The sequence below is a fragment of the Anas platyrhynchos genome, chromosome 2, assembly GCF_047663525.1.
Source record: "Anas platyrhynchos isolate ZD024472 breed Pekin duck chromosome 2, IASCAAS_PekinDuck_T2T, whole genome shotgun sequence".
NCBI classification, from domain to species: Eukaryota; Metazoa; Chordata; class Aves; order Anseriformes; family Anatidae; genus Anas; species Anas platyrhynchos.
This window is the reverse complement of record NC_092588.1, coordinates 93,765,615-93,784,489: the sequence shown is the minus strand read 5'-3', so window position 1 is coordinate 93,784,489 and position 18,875 is coordinate 93,765,615. Positions and strand designations below refer to the sequence as shown.

At 41.4% G+C, this 18,875-nt stretch overlaps 1 protein-coding gene across 1 annotated transcript; it reads left to right on the top strand.

Annotated features, from left to right (window-relative positions):
- Window positions 1-10,438: 10,438 nt before the first annotated feature.
- On the top strand, window positions 10,439-18,375 carry EIF1B (eukaryotic translation initiation factor 1B). Its single transcript, XM_005029873.6, has 4 exons — window positions 10,439-10,579; window positions 12,298-12,461; window positions 13,146-13,247; window positions 13,844-18,375. Exons 1-4 carry the CDS (start codon window positions 10,549-10,551, stop codon window positions 13,886-13,888), a joined length of 342 nt encoding a protein of 113 aa, XP_005029930.1. The 5' UTR covers window positions 10,439-10,548; the 3' UTR covers window positions 13,889-18,375.
- The last annotated feature ends 500 nt before the right edge of the window (window positions 18,376-18,875 follow it).

The following is an 18,875-nucleotide window of genomic DNA, read 5'->3' as shown; positions in this document are numbered from 1 at the left end:
GTTTTCTCTTGTTGCTCCATGTTTAGCAATGCTTTAAACTCAGTGAGACAAAATTAAGATTTTTGAGGAATTTCTCCTGTGTCCTTAGATGGCTGTAGACAGGATTTCCAGATTACTTGCTGTATGGTTTTGTGTCTAGCTTTTCTGGGAACTGAGTGATTGAATGGAAGACCTGATGTTGAGCTCAGTGGTAATAAAAGACAAAAATTTCCTAAGCAATGCTGTGTCTCAGTCTCCGTCAGGGGGTCCTGTACCTAAATCAGCCATTCAGGCCACTTACTACAGTGCTGTTGTTTATCAAACTTTTTGTTCAGCTCCTTGACCTGGCTGGGGTTTCAGTGAAGCACATGGTGCTCACTGCTCTTCACTAAGTAACATGTCATGCCATAATCGGGGGACTTGGTACCTCTTATCCTCCCTATTTTTCCTCTTCCTAATTGTTCTACCCCTGCTTGTATGGGGAGAAACATAGGCACAGATGCTGCCACAAACTTGACCCCAAATGATGCTGAGCATCTCCAACTCCAGCTCCACCCTGTCAGTAGGCATGAAGGAGAAGTACAAAACTCTGGTTACCTGCTCACAGGCCTTTGCATTGCCCCTGAGAAGCAACAGGGCTGGGAGATGGTCTCTGGTCTCCTCAGATCCAGACCTGCCTGAGCCCACAGCTCACCAGCTTTCTTCTAAAGGGAAAATTGGAAAACTAAGACCTTGTGTAGTCTTTTTGCCTGCTCTCCCTTTCCAACCATCAAATAATCACCAAAAAAGTTTTAAAAATTTACCAGTTTTAACAAAACTTGACACAATGAAAAGGTTCAGGAACAATTTTGTTCGTGGAGTGCAGCATGAAGTTAGCACCACTGCCAACTCAGTCAGCTTGCTGGTTCTGCTTGGTCCCTGTTCAGAAAGAGCCTTTAAACTTTGGCTGAGCAATAACTGTGACAGCAGTCCAGTAACTTCAATCAACATCAGAGAAGGTTACAGCTTGTTTAAGTAACCGGCAAAATTACAGTGAAACGACTCATTTGTATTTCCAGCTAAGCCATTAAGGAAGCCATTGCACCTAGGTCCTGTTTGTCAGCTCTGACCATGCTATTCCCAGCTGAGGATATCAAAGAAATGTTGCTTTCCAGCAGCCTTGGAGTACAGCAAGTATCTCCAGCACCTCTGGCCCTGTCAGCATCATAACTTGCTGTGGATATGCCCCACACAGGCAGTGGGAGGCAGCCTGACCCTCCCTCCGGGCACACTGGCTCAAAGCACCCTGAACTTGAGTTGTACTACAGGTCCATCTGGTCTAAACCTACAGTAGATATCCTCAGAAGACAAGGTGCTATTAACTCTCTAAACCCTAAAATAGCATCTTACTCAAGACCAGCAACTGTGTTACGCTTTTCCTGTGCAAATCCAACTGGTCTTCAGGTTTGAAAGCAGTGTTGGAAACCTCCACAAGAGCTCAAACCTAGGGTGACTCCAGGCCTGGGATCAGGCTCGCATCACCACTGTGCTGCAGGCTCCAGCCTGTGCTCTCCCTGCAGAGGCACGAAACTGTCCACAGGTTTTCTAGGCACTGCCTCCTTCACTGCCAAAACTGGGGAAAAGTGCATGGGACTGAGCACAGAGCACAGCTATGTACATTAATGTAGAGAAGCAAAAGCAAAAATTAAAAATTAAAACAAGGAAATCCAGCAGGAAAGAGCTAGGACAAGTGCCAAAGCAGCTAGCTGTCACTCACCTGTTTGCACCAAGGCAGTTCCTCAGGTAGCCGCTGCTCTGAGCAGAAGCAGGGTGGTTGCTGGGGGCTCATGGCTTTTATAGTGCAGAGATGTGGGCTTGAAGGCGGGGGGAGTCAAGAGGTGGGCCAGGAGGACGTCAGCAGTGCTAGTGAGAAAAAATTAAATTCACAAAAGGGAGGGGAAGAGAAGTGAGGCTCCCTTAGAAAGCTATTGATCAGGGCAGGGAGCAAGAGCTGAGGGCGGCACCACAGGGAGGCGGGGGCCTGGAAGGACACCTCGCTGAGGCCCCCCAGCACACCAAGATGAGAGCGGAGGGCAGGGGGCCACAGGCAGGCTGGGGCAGTGCTGGCTGCCACACTCAGCACAGGGCAGAACCTGACTCCCTGCCCATGCTTCTCTGGCTGCTGTCCCACCTCCCCTTTTTGCGTGAGTCCTCAGCTCTCATCCTGACCTGCAGCTGGGGCCAGCTCACCCCTGTGCACGTGAGGCCCTTCAGCAACAAAGCACCCAAGCAACTGATCTACCCAAGCAACTGATCAAACACCATCAGGCTCAGTTTTGTGTCCAAGCACATGCTTACAAGAGTTGTGGCAAAGTTTCATCAGCATGAGGCTAATATCGCAAGCCATACTGCATTTCTACTCTTAGTTCTCGCTGTTACAGATCCCGCAGCTTTAACAGCTATGACTGTATTTACTGTGAGGTTTTGTAGAAGAGCAGCTTTCACCCTGGCAGGTATTTCACTCCTCTGTTGCGACTCTGTGGAGAGGCTGAAATGTGAAAGGCCATGGGGCTGTCTGGAGACCGCGGGCTCTGTTGCAGATTCAGGGTCATGCTCAGCTCCTAATGAGAATGAACACCTGAAGAAACAGTTTGTAAAGCTGTGCTTAAAAGACTTGGCCCTGAGACATGACTCAGTCCATAAACTGAGACCAAGTAGGAGATACTGCAATGCCAACAGAACAAAGTGGGAGTTCAATAGCAGATCTGTCATTTAGTTTTCCTACAAAGACACCTCCAGCTGAGGAAACCTCAAAGTATAAATGACACTTTTTCACTGCAACCACCTCCCAAAAGAAATTAGTAATTTTTTTATTTATTTGTGGGGCGGGGAGAGTGTAATCTGTGAGGTACTTGTACAAGGAAGCATGACTGAAATTCTGTTTTGCCCTGATCTTACTCAGTATCAAGGCATCAAGGTGACCCCACCACCACCATCCAGGGGAGGGGGTGATCACTAATATAGGAGTTAAAATAAATTTCTCCCTTATGTGTAGTAGTTTTCTCTACAGCCCTGTGTATGAATACACACAGTAAAGAAGCCTAAGAAATACTCTTTTCTCCGAATTCTACTTAGTAACAGCTAAAAGAAGTGTCTCCCTTATCCAAGTTTTCAAGAGTTTACTCAGACTACTTAGGATCACAATAGCAACACATGAAGAGCACTTCAAGTCCATGACAGCACAAGAGGTCTTTCTACAGCTAACACAATCAATATACATTCTTTCTTCAGCAACCTCCTTTTAGCATGTTCCCTTTGAACCTTGCAAACACTCACTACTTAAAAAAATCAATCTGCATCCAAGAACCAGTCCATAGCCGTGCCTCCATTGTGCTAATTATGTGCATGCATGGAGGGTCTATCTTCGTAAGTAAAAACCTTCATTGTTTTGCATCGTAGCTCTTTTCCCTTATGACTCTACATGTTTATTTGGACCAGAAAATGTAGGTATCCTTTCTTGATCTCTAGTGGGCAATTGCTGGAGTGACTTTTTTCTCTTCAGGATGTATAGCATCTGTTCTTGTTTTGCTAAGTGATTATATCATCTTAAAACAGAAGTAAAAGGCAAACTCATCCCTTTTACTCTTTCTAGTCTTGCTACCATTGTGATGTGAGACTTTCAATAGCACTAATAATTTTTACTGATTGATGCCTACATGACCATGTAAAATAAAATCTTCATGTAAATATGATATGCTTATTGGTAAATGATGCCTGAAAAATAATATGCCATACAAAGAAAAATCATTATTAGAAGAGCCAGCATTTAAAATGCTCTAATATGCCCAGCTGCTTTCACTCAGGCCCAAGGTTCATCTGCTGCAGTATCTGGCTTTTGATGGTGGCCCACAGAGAACATCTAGGGAAGACTCTGCAAACAAGGCAGTATATTTTGATGTTCCCCACAAGAACACACTCCCAGGCCACAGAGATTTGTGATTCAGAGACTTCCTAAGCCTAGTATGTTTTTGTAGCAGGTAGCCCTTAATGGATTACTTTATCTTTCAGAGTTGCCTCTTGAACCCATGTTAATTCTCAGTATCCACATCACGTGCCAGGGCTTTCACAGCTCTCTCCCTGCTACAAGAAGGATCAAATCCATGCATCTATTCTGGATGCACCACTTGCCAGTTTCAAGCATTTATTTTTCATTTTTGCTTTTGGTCATTCTGCCTTCATGAAAGGTTACTGTATGTTCTGGGCAACGGAGATCCACTGTCCCCAGCTATGAGACAGTCTATTTAAATGAGCCTCATCAGGCATTTCTCTTACCAAAGTACTATTTCACTCCATCTTCATTGGCTGTAAGTTGTCATCTCTTTCCAGCAGGCCACAACCAAACTATTTTAGTGCTATGTATGGCACTGAGAAGCTTCAAATAAATCATCCTGACTTCTCAGAGTCTTTTCAGGAAGTTGTGTTCTTATTTTATTTAGATATGCTGTTCATAGCAAGACATATGCTTTGGCTCAGGAAAGCAAGACAGCACAGAAATGCAAAAACTTTCATAATTAGGAGGAACTGGAAAAGAATGATCAAGGGAAAGGAGGTGATGAAAGCATGAACTGGGAAGATCATCTAGAGGACAGTGAAGGGGCATGCAGTGAAGGGGCAGAGTTGTTACTACCTCCTTCTTTCTTCTGTGTTTACTGAGAAGTTGGGCACATGCACACAAACTAAACATGAAAACCACCAAAGCAAAGGCATTCAATGCAGTTGGATAAAGAAACACAAACTTTTTTTTTTTCCAGCCCACCACTCTCATTGTTTCACATACCAGCATGAGAATAGTTCAAAAATACCACAATGTTGAACTTCTACATGAATCTGCCCAGCCTTCATACTGAGGTAGAAAATTACTTCTGTGTTTGGAATGAAGTGATAAAATATGGCCATTCTGATCTTGCTTATATTTGAATGAGAGGGAGAGATTTGAGACTTGTGCTGTCTGGAGCTGGGAATTCTTACCTGACTAACCAGGAAATATTTTATCAGTGATTGCACTAATTGAGTTTGGAGGATTCATGGAAAGTTGTATTCAGTCTATTCTGAAAACCATGTCAAGTCAAGCAACAAGGTGTGACCATTAATTATGTCTGGATTTACACTGAAGCTCTTCTCTTCTAACATTATTCAGAATTAGAGAAAAGCCAAGACAGGTTTTATTTTGGAGCAATTTTTTTCTTTGAGAAACAGGACCATCTAGTGGTTAAGACAGAAATTAGCCTTTTGCTCATCACAGAGCAACAAATGAACCTCCACTAGGTTCAAACAAAAGCATGTGTATCTCAAAATCTAAACATGTACCTAAAGCTAAACCAAACTGCGTATAAGCCAGCTCCCTAACAAGTTGGAGTGCATATCCAAGTGTTTACCACCACCACAGTGCCAGCTTTGCACAGTTCTACCAGTTATCATAGGCTTACTGGAACAACTGTCAGCAGCTGGGCAGCTCAGGCATGGGCTACAGATCAGGGCATCGATCAAGTTCCCTAAGCCCTTCCTTAGCACACTGTGGAGGCTTTGTATCAGTTTTAGAGTGCAGATGGAAAAATTCAAGCCGGATTTGGCATGGTTACAGCCACTTTCAAAACCACATCGCTGACAGTGTAGATAGAGGGAAGATTTCTTCTGAAACTTTTTCTATTCTTCCTCTCTGCTAGAAGCATTACACAGCCTTCAGCATAGCACTTAGATATGCATGACTGACAAATGTGGCTGGCTATAGTAGGTAGACCCATGTAGCAGGAGCAAGGAAGAGTACAATTCAAGAAATAAAGGATGGAAGTAATTTGGCCTGTCTTGAGGGATCCAGCACTGTATTCCAGCACTTGGTCATTATTTTCAGATTATCAATATTAGGCCAGAACAGGCATACTTCTGGTACTGGAGTAGAGATGAATTTATGTATAAAGTAGTTGCATTGATGGAATACAGGATAAGTGCTGCTATCTGCTATTTGCACATTCCATGCACAATTGCTTTGTCAGGCAACTTAAACTGATGTTTGAACACTGCATACTTCAAGCAATAATTGTCTGGGTTTCCAGGCTGTAGCAAAAGGACAGTCGGCACAGGGTCTGCTATGGCCTGGTAAGGCAGAACACAGGACCATGTCCAGGGGATCTGCCTACATGAGCAAACCCCGGTTAAATTAACAGACCTTTGGGTTTTGTAAAGGCTCCTAAGAAATAAAAAAATCAGTATTAGGGTGCTGCACATGAAAGTGTGTATATATATATGTGTGTACATATATACACAAACAAACAAACAAAAACCCCAGTGTTGTTCATTCCACTTATTACAGAGATGATTGAAGGGAGCTTAAGGTAAGGGCATCCTTATGTGTACACATGCCATGACAGATATCATTCAGAATCGTACTTAAAGCAAGGCTTTAGCCCTTACCACTTGGTTTACTTCTTCTTTCCTGACACATAGCTCTTGTGCTATTTCAGGCTCAAATTTCCAACACAACAATTCTCTGGAAGAATAATATTTCTCCCAACTGTCTGGCTTACTTGTTACTCCTGAAGGGCAGCTGAAGTACTTCTGGGGGTACTCAGTAAAGGTGGGGTTTTGAATTACCATGGCATTGTGTGCAAAAGTGTACTTGATGGTTCCGTTGTGTCGCATTTTTCACCTGCATGCCAGTGAGCCCCTGGATTTCATCCTTGCAGCTGATCCAGTCATAAATAACCTTCAGTGATTCACATACCATTTGACAGATGAACTGCAATACTGTCAAAGGAAAGCTCTAATTGCTATTAATAACCACGTCTTGCAACCATTACACCTAAATAGTTTGAAGCCATGATCAGGATAATTAGAAAAGATGTTCTTTTTCTGCAGAATAGTTGCCAAGTTCTATATTAGTCATGGAATAGCAAGAGTATTGGTCCCAGACCATTGCTTAAGCACTGATATCAAATAGATGTATCTAGAAAAATTAGCTGCAATCTGAAGTTTAACCCCAAGCAACAACGCCTCCACAGCCAGATGCAGCTGGAAGCCTTCACTACCAAGATTTTCACAGCCACAGCAGTGGCTGCTCAAGGCCATGGAGAGGACTCAGTGAAGGCAAGGGACCTCAGGACAGCTGCCAAGAGGGCAAAAGCAGGACAAGCAGCACATCTCCAGCAGGATGCCACCTGTCTCTACCCACAGTGACCAAAACCTGGTGCAAGGTGGTGGCAAAGACAATGTTTGTGTCAGACCTAAGTGATGGATATGACATAGAGACCTGCAGCTCCCTCTGAGGAGGGCAGCTGAGAGAGAGAGCTCTTTGCATTGGCACAACCTTGCAGAGACCGCACACCAAAGCACATGGATGCTAAGGCTGGCTGCCAAGGGAACAATAAGCATGCCTGACATGGCCCTTGTTTTAATTGTCACCCACTGCATGCCAAGATGCAATCAGGATTTGTTTCCGTTCCCTCTGTAGCTGTCAAGGTTTGCACTTAAGAACTGGTCTGATTTTGTCAGGACAACGAAGTCACACCTTCTTGGCTTATAAAGCAGCTTTGTTGTTTCCCAGACACCAAATCTCTCATTTGTAAACTGTACAATAAATCTCACAGATGCACCATGAGCCCATGAGCCTGGGTTAACCCTACTAAGAACTACAAGTACAAAACTATTTAAAATGTATAAAGGTTCAAAGTACAAGGACTTCTGCAGTGAGCAAAGAACTCACCTAAGCCTGCACACTTAGGCTTTCGTTTTGTGTCTGAAGATCCACTGTCCTCTCATCCATAACCTGTCCCAGCCCCCATCCTCTTTGGTTGTCCCAGCAGAACTGCTGCAGTATTATGCAAGTGAAGTGGAGTTGAGATTCTAAACTCTGAGTTTGTTTTTATAACCCCAATCAGTTTGCTGATCTATTTCATCATGATGCCTTACAGAGACAGTGGTAGTTGTCCAGACAAGGTAAAGAAACTATGGGCTGGAAGAAAAAGGGAAAAAAGGAAAAAAGGAAGAGCAAAACAGGAGGCCTGCTTTGCTGCTGGGAAAAAGTTTCATCATGTTATATATGGAGTGGCAAATCGTGTCGAGAAGATGGTTGATATTAATAAAGAAGGGGGAGATTTGGGAGCGTGGCCAGAGTTGCTTGACAACTTAACATTGCTTTTACATACTAAACCCAAGTATGCCTATACATACCTACAATCAGGAAAGGTAACAAACAATCCTTTAAGTTCCATGACTTAACAGTCTCCAATTTCCATTCCTTTTCTTGATTACTAACAAGTCTCCATTTTCCATTCCTTTTGAACAATATGTCTCGCTTTAGGTTGTCAAGCAACTCGGTCTTCAGGCCTTATGTATCCCGTTCTTCCCGGATCGAAGAAAAGCATATCCATCTCCTTTTCAAGGCCAATAGGCCTGGGTCAAAAGGCACGTCCAGGTCAGCAGGGGGCAGAACAGCAAAGGCCTTCGATGGCTGTAGCAGCAGAGGGGCCATGGCGATGGCGTGTAGCGGTCGGATCAGTAAAGGAGCCCGCTGCTCCCTCACTATCTGGCAAGCCACACGTTTGTGACTGTGTGGTCCCACAGGGCTCTTTAAGGCCTCAGAGATTGCTCGCCAGGTGCCGAGCAATCCCACTGCAACCTTGTCGTTTTTAGTAGCAGAGTCCCACACCTTGACCTCAGTTTGGTCCCATATTTGAGGCTCATAAACTGTCTGATTGTTAATAAGGAGAATAAGCTGTAAGGTTACCAGGACAGTCTTTGTTCCTAAGGACATATGATTCCCCATAATGCGCAACTGCTTACCAGCGAGGGGCAGTTGTGTGCGCGGGTCCGCTTCTCTCAGCTTGAGCTTCTTTCCAGCTCCGGTGTGCCTATTTCCAGCGACTTTCTGTACGAGCTTTTCTGAGCAGTTTGCTGAGTTTGGCCGAACCTATATTCATGTGGCAATCAATGTGCCTGTTCCCGTCCTGGTCTCCATCCTGCTAGCCTGTTCCCCTTCAATCCTTTTTTCCTGCTTCTTTACACATAACTTCATCGTGTTGCCTTTCTTTTTTTATCTTGAGGGCAGGCTCCCCTCTTCTACCCTTTACCCCACAGCAGTCCTTTTCAAAAACAACTTTTCATTGGTCAAACAACTTTGCATGTAACAACAGCAAACACCCAGAAACTTCCATGCCTTAAGGCCTGGAGAACAAGAAACCCAAGACTGCATGGAGTCTCCTGAATCACCCTTCTTTGTTCCCTCTAAACTCTTTTACATTCATGATGGCCTCATTGTTAAGAGTCTGATGTTCTCATCAACCACGGGCTTTCCGACCCCCATGGCCACGCTCCCAAATCTCCCCCTTCTTTCTTAATATCAACCATCTTCTCGACACGAATTACCACTCCATATATAACAGGTGTCTTGAGCTTGGTCAATCTGCCCAGAAGGTCTCTCTGTGACTAGCTTGGCATCCTCAATACACATACACTGTTCAAATTTGCAGCACACCTCTGTGACTGAAGCATCTCCCCATCCTCCCATTGCTGTCCCCATATTGCCCTTTGCAGCCACCTGGGTAAGACTTAGACAACCCTTCTCTGCAAGCCATATTGCAGTGAAAGGCTTCACTGATGGCAGCACAAGGTAGGTAGAGGGTTTGATCCATGACAAATCATCCTGCTTCCCCCAGGGGAAAGAGGAAAACCTCCCTGCATTTTGCAGGGAGGGAGGGAGAGATGGAGGGAAGGAGGAAGGGAGAAATATCCTGGCAGGCATGCCAATGCAACTAGGTTATTGTACATCTGCAAAGCCATTAATCACCTCCTGAAGACTGTCAAGCTTTGTAATGCAAGCACGTTTTTTCAAGGCAGAGGTTTAAATGCAAGCTTTTACCACTGCAGTCCCAACAAGGGAAGAAGCACGTGAGGAGACACTGGTGCTTTGTGTGGTGCTGACTGTCTCCCCCAACACACCCCTAGCACTGAACATCTTTTTGTCCAGGAAGACATACCTGAAGAAGAGGTTTTATTCCCAAATTGTCTGAATGGGGAGTGATAAGGTGAAATTTTTTCTTTCACCCCGATTCGAGGACAGCTTGGAAGGTCAGCCCAGCTTGGAAACACAGAGAACACAGACCCAAGAAACAGCAGCACCCAAAACAGAGGCAACCGGACAGCAAAGGGAACCCCATGGGGGCACCCCAAAAGTTAGCCTCAATAATGAGAAGCTTCTGTGACCAAGGGCTTATACTGTGTGGAAGTGGGTGTCCAGGCAAGTTATTTCCAGTTGCCCGTGGTTTCAGGGGGAGACGCGGCGGCTGCTGCCCCTTGACCATGCTGTGGGGCGGTGTGCTATGGACAAGCGGCTGTCACCACTCCTCTCCTCCTAGCTCTCGCGTTTAGTCCTCCCCCCCCTTCGCCTCCCTCGCAGATGCGTTACCCCTCCCTTTCCTCTCGCTGCTCCTCCCCTCCTTGCTCCTCACCTCCGGCAGCGCTGCGGAGCTGGAGCCGTGACGGGAACGGAGTCAGCCGCGGCCTTTTCCACGCTGCGCCAGCCTCCCGCCGCAGAATCGCATGTCCTCTATCCAGAACCTCCAGTCCTTCGGTAAGGGGAGCCTACGCCGCCCCGCTCCTGTCCCCCGGCCCGTCGCTTGCCTGGGTGTCTGGGAGCACCCCGAGCAGGACTCGCTGATGGCTGCAGCCTCCAAGGTCTTAACGTCTAGGTGGGCAGAGGGAGGCCGGGTATGGTGTCAGGGAAGGGGATTTTCTGCTTACTGCCTCTGCTCCAATTAAAAAAGCGCCTTGCTTTACTGCAAGACTGCCTTTTCCTTGCTAATGCCCCAAAACATGATATGCCCTACCTATGATACTATTTGCACAGATTGAGCTGTATGGGTGGTAGGTTATTTCTCTTGTATTAGTATGGAAGTTTACCTTACTGGGCTGTGGTTCTCCAACTTCCTCATCTATAGATAACAAAAGCAAGCAAAAAAAGACTTTGTAAGATAATGTTGTCAAGCTTTTATTGTTTTAACTCTGGCTTTGTGCACGTAGGAGACATATTAGGAGGTTATGTAAATCATCATTTGGGAGTTTAGCCCACAGGATTTCTTTTAAGTTATCCAGTGTAAACTCCTACAGTGTTGGCTAATCTCCAACCTAAGCTTAAACTCTGCCAAGCCACCTTTGTGTCAAGGCTCCCTTTTTCGTCTACCTTTTCTTTGAAATATTAATTCCGTTCCTTTTTTTTGCTGAAGTTGTATTCTTTTGGTATGTTTGTTTTAAGTGAATGGCAAAACTTGATTGGTGTTCTTAGATTTGTGTTTTGGATGGAAGTTCAGGAAGTCATAACTTGCACAAATGTTGAACCTGTGTTTCCTGTAGATGAGGTTCTTCTGTAGATATGGTTCTGACTAGTATCCAAAAATTATTTGGTATGTTAATACCAAGTTAAACAAAACAAAAATCCAACAACTTAAAGTAGTTCATTCTTCAAGGTTTATTTGGAGGACCTACTGATTAGGAAACTTCTAGGTAGAATAGCGTCAATATTAAATAAGCTTTTGCGGAGAACAAGAAGCATAACTTGGAAACCTTTATTTTTCAATGCCTTCCAGTTTTAAATGTTAGGTATATTTAAGCTTGGAAGCATTTGAGAACGGACCTTTCTGTAGTTGAAGTATAAGTGAACTGTGTTACACTTATGGCCTAAAACTACTGACTGACTGAACAGTGCTGGTTTAGAAACAGCTGTAGTCATCTGTTAATGTCTGTTGCTGTGTTTTGTTTAGGTTATGAGTTACAAATTACATTCATGGCTTAAGCTTGTAGTGCAGTAGCTGTCAAGAGTGTAAGATTCCGGAACTTGATTCCTGAACTGAGCGTGTTTGCAAGAGCTCTTTTATTTTTCTAAACCAATTATCTGATAAAAGATATAACCTCTCCCTGCAAACTGTATTTTACTTAAAAAGTATATGGCTGTCTAAAACATTATGTGCACTTAACGTTCTTTAAAAACCATTTTTCAGGTGCAGAGCTTCATGATTCATGGCTTACAAGAAATAGTGCAGTCAATCAATACTGTAGCTGGCAATTGTCCATGTTCAGGAAGGTATTAAAGAAGCTAGATGCATGAGAGCACTGTGGTGAGTTAGTAGGCTAGGTAAGGGATAATACAGATGTAGAAGAAAGTAGAATGTGTTTTAAAATGGGAGAAAATGGCAAAGTTACCCCCTAAAGACCAACCTTTGGGAGGTGAGGAACTTGTCTGATAGCTCGAGTTTATCTTGCATGGGAATTAAAAAAAACTTTTTCTTTTTGCAGACCCCTTTGCTGATGCAACAAAGGGTGACGACTTACTCCCAGCAGGGACTGAGGATTACATTCATATAAGGATCCAACAGCGAAACGGAAGAAAGACACTAACAACTGTTCAGGGAATTGCAGATGACTATGACAAGAAGAAACTTGTGAAAGCCTTCAAAAAGGTGAAGTTCTTGATTTGATTTTAAGAATAAAGGTACTATATAAAGGAGAATGATAGTTATTAATGCTAAATAACAAAACAGTTGTTTTATCTCATTCTTGCCTGTGCACATCACTTCCATATTCAGCTTGATCCCTTTCTCTGTCTTTCTCAAAACTCCTCTTGGTGTCCAGTGACATTGCTTCATGCTAAAAAGCTAAAGATTTCTCTCCTATAAAGAATTAAGTAAAAAATATTCTGGGTGTTGATGTGAAGTATAAGATCAGTTCAAAGTAGAACTATTTTTGCATTCCAGCTTCTTTCATTGTTGGGTTACTGTTGAAGTAGAGATCATTCTTGTAGTAGTATGAAAATATTTTAAAGTAATGCAGAGTTGAAAGACTGTATCTTAAGCCTTTGTTTTTCATTCTTGTAATGAGCATTGGCTAGTTTCTCCTTCATGGTGGCTAATCCTATCTTTACTTGAATTTACTATCAGCAGCTTGGTTAGTCTGTAAGCATTACCAAACATACTCCATTTACTCTCAAAACTAGTGTAGACCAGATCACGCCTTTGCCTTGCTTGACATCAGTATTTAGCAAGCAGCTTCTGTGACAAGATTCAGAAAAAGAAAAGCAGAAAAGACTTTCTAAGCAAAATCATAATGTACATTCAGTGTCTTAAAACATGAATGTCTCTTTCTAGAAATTTGCTTGTAATGGTACTGTGATTGAACATCCTGAATACGGTGAAGTTATCCAGCTTCAAGGTGACCAGAGGAAGAATATTTGCCAATTCCTTTTGGAGGTGAGAGAGTAAAGATAATCATCTTGCAATATTCTGAACCTGTGTGGAAGCAATGGTGTAACAGGTGACCACTGATGTTAATTAAGCAGATGTCCGCTCTTCCTTTATGCTTGCAGCCAAAAAGTAAATTGACACTTGAATCACTTATTGGAGGTTTACTCTCATCCTACAAGAATCAAAGTGCCTTAGAGTGCATTTACCGCACTACAACATACAACCTGTTTTCTTGAAGTACAATTCAGGTTCTTTATTTGTAAAATGAAGTGTTTGCAAACAGTAATTTTGAGACTGAAACTACTACAGAGGAAAGAAGCAATCACCACTCACTTACTGGTGTAAACCATGGTGGAGAGTTTCTAAACTGCCAAAGAGTAATTGCTAGGACTACAGAACAAATGCAGTATCTAAGAAAATTATATTTTTTGAATAGTAAATTCTGTGTGAACCAGAAACGTTTTGGAAACAGAATGCTGCTTTCTTGAGGATATACTTGTATTTCAGTTTTTTTGATCAAAGTACAAGATTGTGGTAATTTGATATCACAACACTCTATAAACATGTAAGCTTTACTGAAATATGTTGTTTTTTTCCTTTAGATTGGCATTGTCAAGGAAGAACAACTGAAAGTTCATGGTTTCTAAAATACCTGTACTCCTGTGAAGAATCCTGCAGTATTTGGTCTTACCTAGCCTGGCTCTTCTGTGAAAAATGAATCTTTGCAGTGAATGGACTTCCCTGTTACCTGAATGTTTAAAATCTGGTTCAGATTTGTATGACTGTGTGAAATGTATGGTATGTAGACTAGAAACACATAAGAAAACTTCAGTAAGGTGGTAATGAAGACAATTGTGAACTTCAGCACATTTCCAATGGAAATGTTTTAGTGATGATTGTTCAGTTTTACTCTTCATCTGACTTACCTGCGTGGGTTGTCTTAAAATAGTATGTATTGCTTAAAAAATATAAGTTTATTCATGTATTTTCTGGAATATCTTGAAATGCTTGAGCTTAAGTATAAAACTAGTATAGTAGCCTTGCTACAGGATGGCTAAAACTGATTTGTGGCAAGTACATCTCACTGCTTATTGAATAAATTGGCAAATCTATGTGATGAAGTATTAGCTAATTAGTAGACTAGCTTGATGCGATCATATGCTGTAGCGGTAAAACGAGAGCTTTAAGTCTCTTGTGTAGGCATATCTAGGTAGCAGTGTAGTAAGACATTGTTTGCTGAGTAACTGAGTCTTCTTTCCGAAACTTACTACAGTGACTGTGTAGTAGTGGTGTTAAGTATAATAGGACTAACATAAGCTGAAATACTTAAAGCCGCTGTTACTGAGAGCATGTTAAACATCTAGGTCTTAGATGCTACTGCCAAAAGATTTGAAGGAAGTACATAGAATTTTGTATCTCTTCTGCTAGTGAGTGAAGGAGAAAGATCTTGAATTGGCTTCTGCAATGACTGAGCATTTAATGTTGGCAAGTACAATACTTTAATTAGCTGGTAGTGTTAGTTGCAGAAGTAAAGGAGGGAACAGGCTCCACACTAAAGTTTTTTCCAAGTTTGAAAAGCCTTACTGTGATTAATGGTTAACATGGAGATTTATTGCTGTGGGGTTTGGGTGTTATTACAGAAAGATGATTTGGGCTACTTTTCTAGCAAGTAATTAATTTGGTGTTATTTGAAGTTATAATACTTTTTAAACCAAGCTCCTCATCTAATTTTAGTTAGCTGTCAGTGTTTGGTATTCTTGCAAGATAAGACTCTTAACAGAATGAAATGATTTTTACCTGGTCAAACATGAGGCTGCTTTCTTCATTGTGAGGTAGACATGGAAATTTTCTCTGAAACAGCTGAAACAACACTGAGCTGGCAAACCATAAGAATAGTGGGGAGTTCTTTATTTATTTATGTATTTATTTATTTTTAATTAAAAAAAAAAAAAAGCCTTGTAGTGTCATGTATTCCTTGTAAAGGAAGAAAGATTTCTCTACTACTGAAACTTATTGGCAGCTTATTCAGGAAAAATGTGACTACCTAAGTAGTCAGGAAATGTGCAAAACATTAGTTTTTACTGCCTGTATCCATACTCTTTCAAGTTCAGAGACTTGCCTTTCTAGACAAATGCTAAATTTTAACTCATTTTAATTCATTTAATTAATTTAGATATGAAATCTTATGTCGCTAACAACAATTAGAGAACCATTATAGAGCATTCATATGACAACTTTGTACTCTTGTCTAGGTAATTCTACTTGTAAGAATCCAGTGTCCAGTCACTCCACAATTTTTTCCTGGTGTTACAGTTTGTACTGTTCCAGAAGCGGGGTGTTCGAGAAAACAGTAAACTCTTAAGGTATAATGTACTCAGGATGAGGAAGGAAAGCAAAACAAAATGTCAGCGCACACAACTGAAATCTTATGCTAGTCTTAACACATTAGTAGAATCAAGTCATTGTACCACAGGTTTGCCTAGTCCAGATTCATGAGTATTAAAATGATTAATCCTTTGGGGATACATAGCACTTACTGATCTCCATTTTATCAAATACCAGAAAGACACTTAAAGCTTGTTCCCCTGCCCAAAAGAAAAAAAAAAAAAAAAAAAGCAGTAGTCTGCTATTTCAGTGTTACTACATGAATTCTTCTAGTGGGTTTTTGAGCTGGAGATTAACGAATTATTAACAAGTCTCACATGTTACCGAGTCAGTCTTCATTTCAGATGATGTTCCATTAACTTACTGCTGAAGCTTGAGTCATTTCTCTGTAGTCATTCTACTTGAAATAAGAAAAAAAAAAAAAACTTTCCCTTCATTTGAAAGTCCTTTCTGATAGGAGGAATCTTGAGTTGATAGGGAGCTTGATTTTTGTGCTGTAGTGGTAGGGTTTTGTGTTTTGACTTTGAAGGTCAAAATTGAGAGAACAAGCAGTACATTTTGAGTTTAAATAGATGGGATTTGTGGCAGTGAACAAAACCTCATCTTTTAGAGGGGTAAAGAGAAACTTGTATGTTTTTTAAATAAGAGTAGTGTCTTGAGATTGGGCTCAAGGTTAGTTATAAATCTGCATTTTACAGAGGAAAAGCCTCTACAGTTTCATATTCTATTGTGTAATACTAGAAATTCTTTCTCAGAGCTCAGCCTATTTGAAATACAGGCTGATGTTTCAAGAATGCTGAAAAACACGGGACTTCAGAAAAGAATTAATGCAATACATGATTCCATGGTGAAGGCGGTTTTCAAACTTTTCACATATTTCAAAATAAGTTAGAAAATAAGATAGTGTGTCACCCATAATATTTGAGACAGGAAAAGGGAGCTAGTAATAGAAAATACTTCTAAAACCCAGTGATAAGGATTGAGAGTGTGCAAGCTTGGATGACAAAGTGGTTGTTTCTTTTTGTTGGCATGTGTACTCCAAATCTCCAGCACTGCCTGAATGATATTTAGGCTTAATCACTAGCTCTGGTTGTGTGAATGGATTGTTGTTTCAAATTCATAGCCTTGATTTACATAGGTATGTTAGGCTTTTGCAGCTGGCTTTCAGCTAATAAACTGGAGTAAGCTGTTGCATCAATTTGAATTGTCTTTTTAGAGCCTATTTAATGCAGCTGTGAGCAATGAGACAATTGCTTCTCAAACTGGCAGCAGTCAGTACTTGTAGCAGATGAGATGTGGTGACTTAAGTATGTAAACTTTCTAGTTGTGTAAATTATCAGAGACTTGACCACCTGTGGTCTGCCAAATTGTACACGTTCTTTGCAAAAAAAAAAAAAGAAAAAAGAAAAAAGCATTTTATTCTGGTGAACTCCTGGGGGCAGGGGCTGGGGGGAGGTGGGGGAGAAGAGTGGAAAAACTTAGTAGGACTTAAGTTTGTCTTAAATCTGCTTTATTAACTTAGATTCTCCTGGACTGAATGACCACTAACATTGCCATTCCTGTTTGTGTATCTTTAAAAGCTGTAATTAAACTTCCTTGAGAGCTTGGTTCTAAATTTATCTAAGCCCATTATAAAACTTGAAATCATGAACCCTTGTTGAAGCTTAAGTTTTAAATATTAAACAAAAATCAGTTCTGCATTTATCCTATTCTGTCAACCTGATTACAATCAGTTTGCAGTTGCCCTAAAGATGCATAATGTACTCAGAAACCTTCCAGTAAGGAGAGATTATGTAGGCAGCGTACACTGCTGTAAAACCATACCCTGTTTATAGCCTGTGTAAGAGCTTACCTAACGTGCTGCGATGTTGCAGACTGTACTATTCTAATCTTACAGTATAGGGCAGAAGAGATTATTTGAGTTTTAGACAGCAATTCTTTCCCTTAATCCTCCTGGATGGCTTTAGTGTACAGAATTTGTGTGACACCCTTGGTTAAAGTGGCTCAGTGGCATTATGTGGAAGTGTGCATGAGATTGGTATTTAGCAAGTTAAAGAACATGACGGGCCTTTTATAGATTAATTTGGGGAACAGTTCAGACTACTGTTGCTTTTCATGTGTTTGGGGTTGATTTACAGGGTCACTCAATGTTGCTCTACTGTGCTGCTGTTGCTAGCAAAATGGAAATGTTCTTAGAGGGTTATGTGTATTATTGCAGTAAGGATCTGCCATCCTCCAAAGACTCTCCATACATCTTTATTTGGTGTAGTCAGGAGCATGTCCCAAATGCACAGCAACATAGAAGTTGCCAGACCAAAAATTCTTAAGATGAATATTTTCTTGTTTCCTTTCTGGATGCTCCATGCCTACTGTTTTCCAGTTGATACAAAAAAATATCAAACCAGGATTTATACTTTTTGGCGTGCATTAATTTTTGTTACATGCCTGTGATAGATCTCTTTATGAACAAGTCTTAAACTGCATTGCTAGAGAGTTGATACAACATTCTTTTGAAATAAAATATACCAACGTTGTTTTATGTATGTTTTTCTAAAGCAAATGTAATTTTATGCTAAGAAGTTCTGTGGGTTTTTTTGGTTTTTTTTGGTGGAAGTTAGAAGTGTAACTTAATGGTGATGTATGTGATCCTCTTGTAATTAACCATCTGATTACTTCAAGAGATATTATTTCTTCTTTTAAATTTCTGCCATAAGCCATGTTAACTGACTTAATAAATACTGTGACTTGTTCTGGGATGATCATGATTAAAACAAAATGACAGCTGTTGGCTTGAGGTCTAAAATTGTAGGTAAAAGAGGACCATGCATTTTCTTAAATAAGCAAAATGCACAATGTTTTAAAATGAAGCCAGTAATGTGTGCTCAAATTTGGTCTGTTATTTTAGAATGCCTTTCACCTGTGAAATGTGACATCACAGTTCTGAAATTCATTCAGGGACTGATTAAAAAAAAATATTTTGGTTTATTTTAAATCATCATTGCTGTGATTATGCAGAACAAAACAGAAACAAACAAAAAAAAAACAATCTAGGCTCAATTCTCCAAGCTTAGATTAACTCAATTCTGCAGCCATGGTTGCAGGAAGACTGGCCGTGCACCTCAAAGAGGGGATTTAGTTGTAGCTGTTTTTGTGGTCCCTCTCCCAATCAGGGAAGTATGGAAGGACAAGTCTTTGATATCGCAATGGAACATTGAACTCCATGAAAGAGGAGGCACTACACTTGTGTTG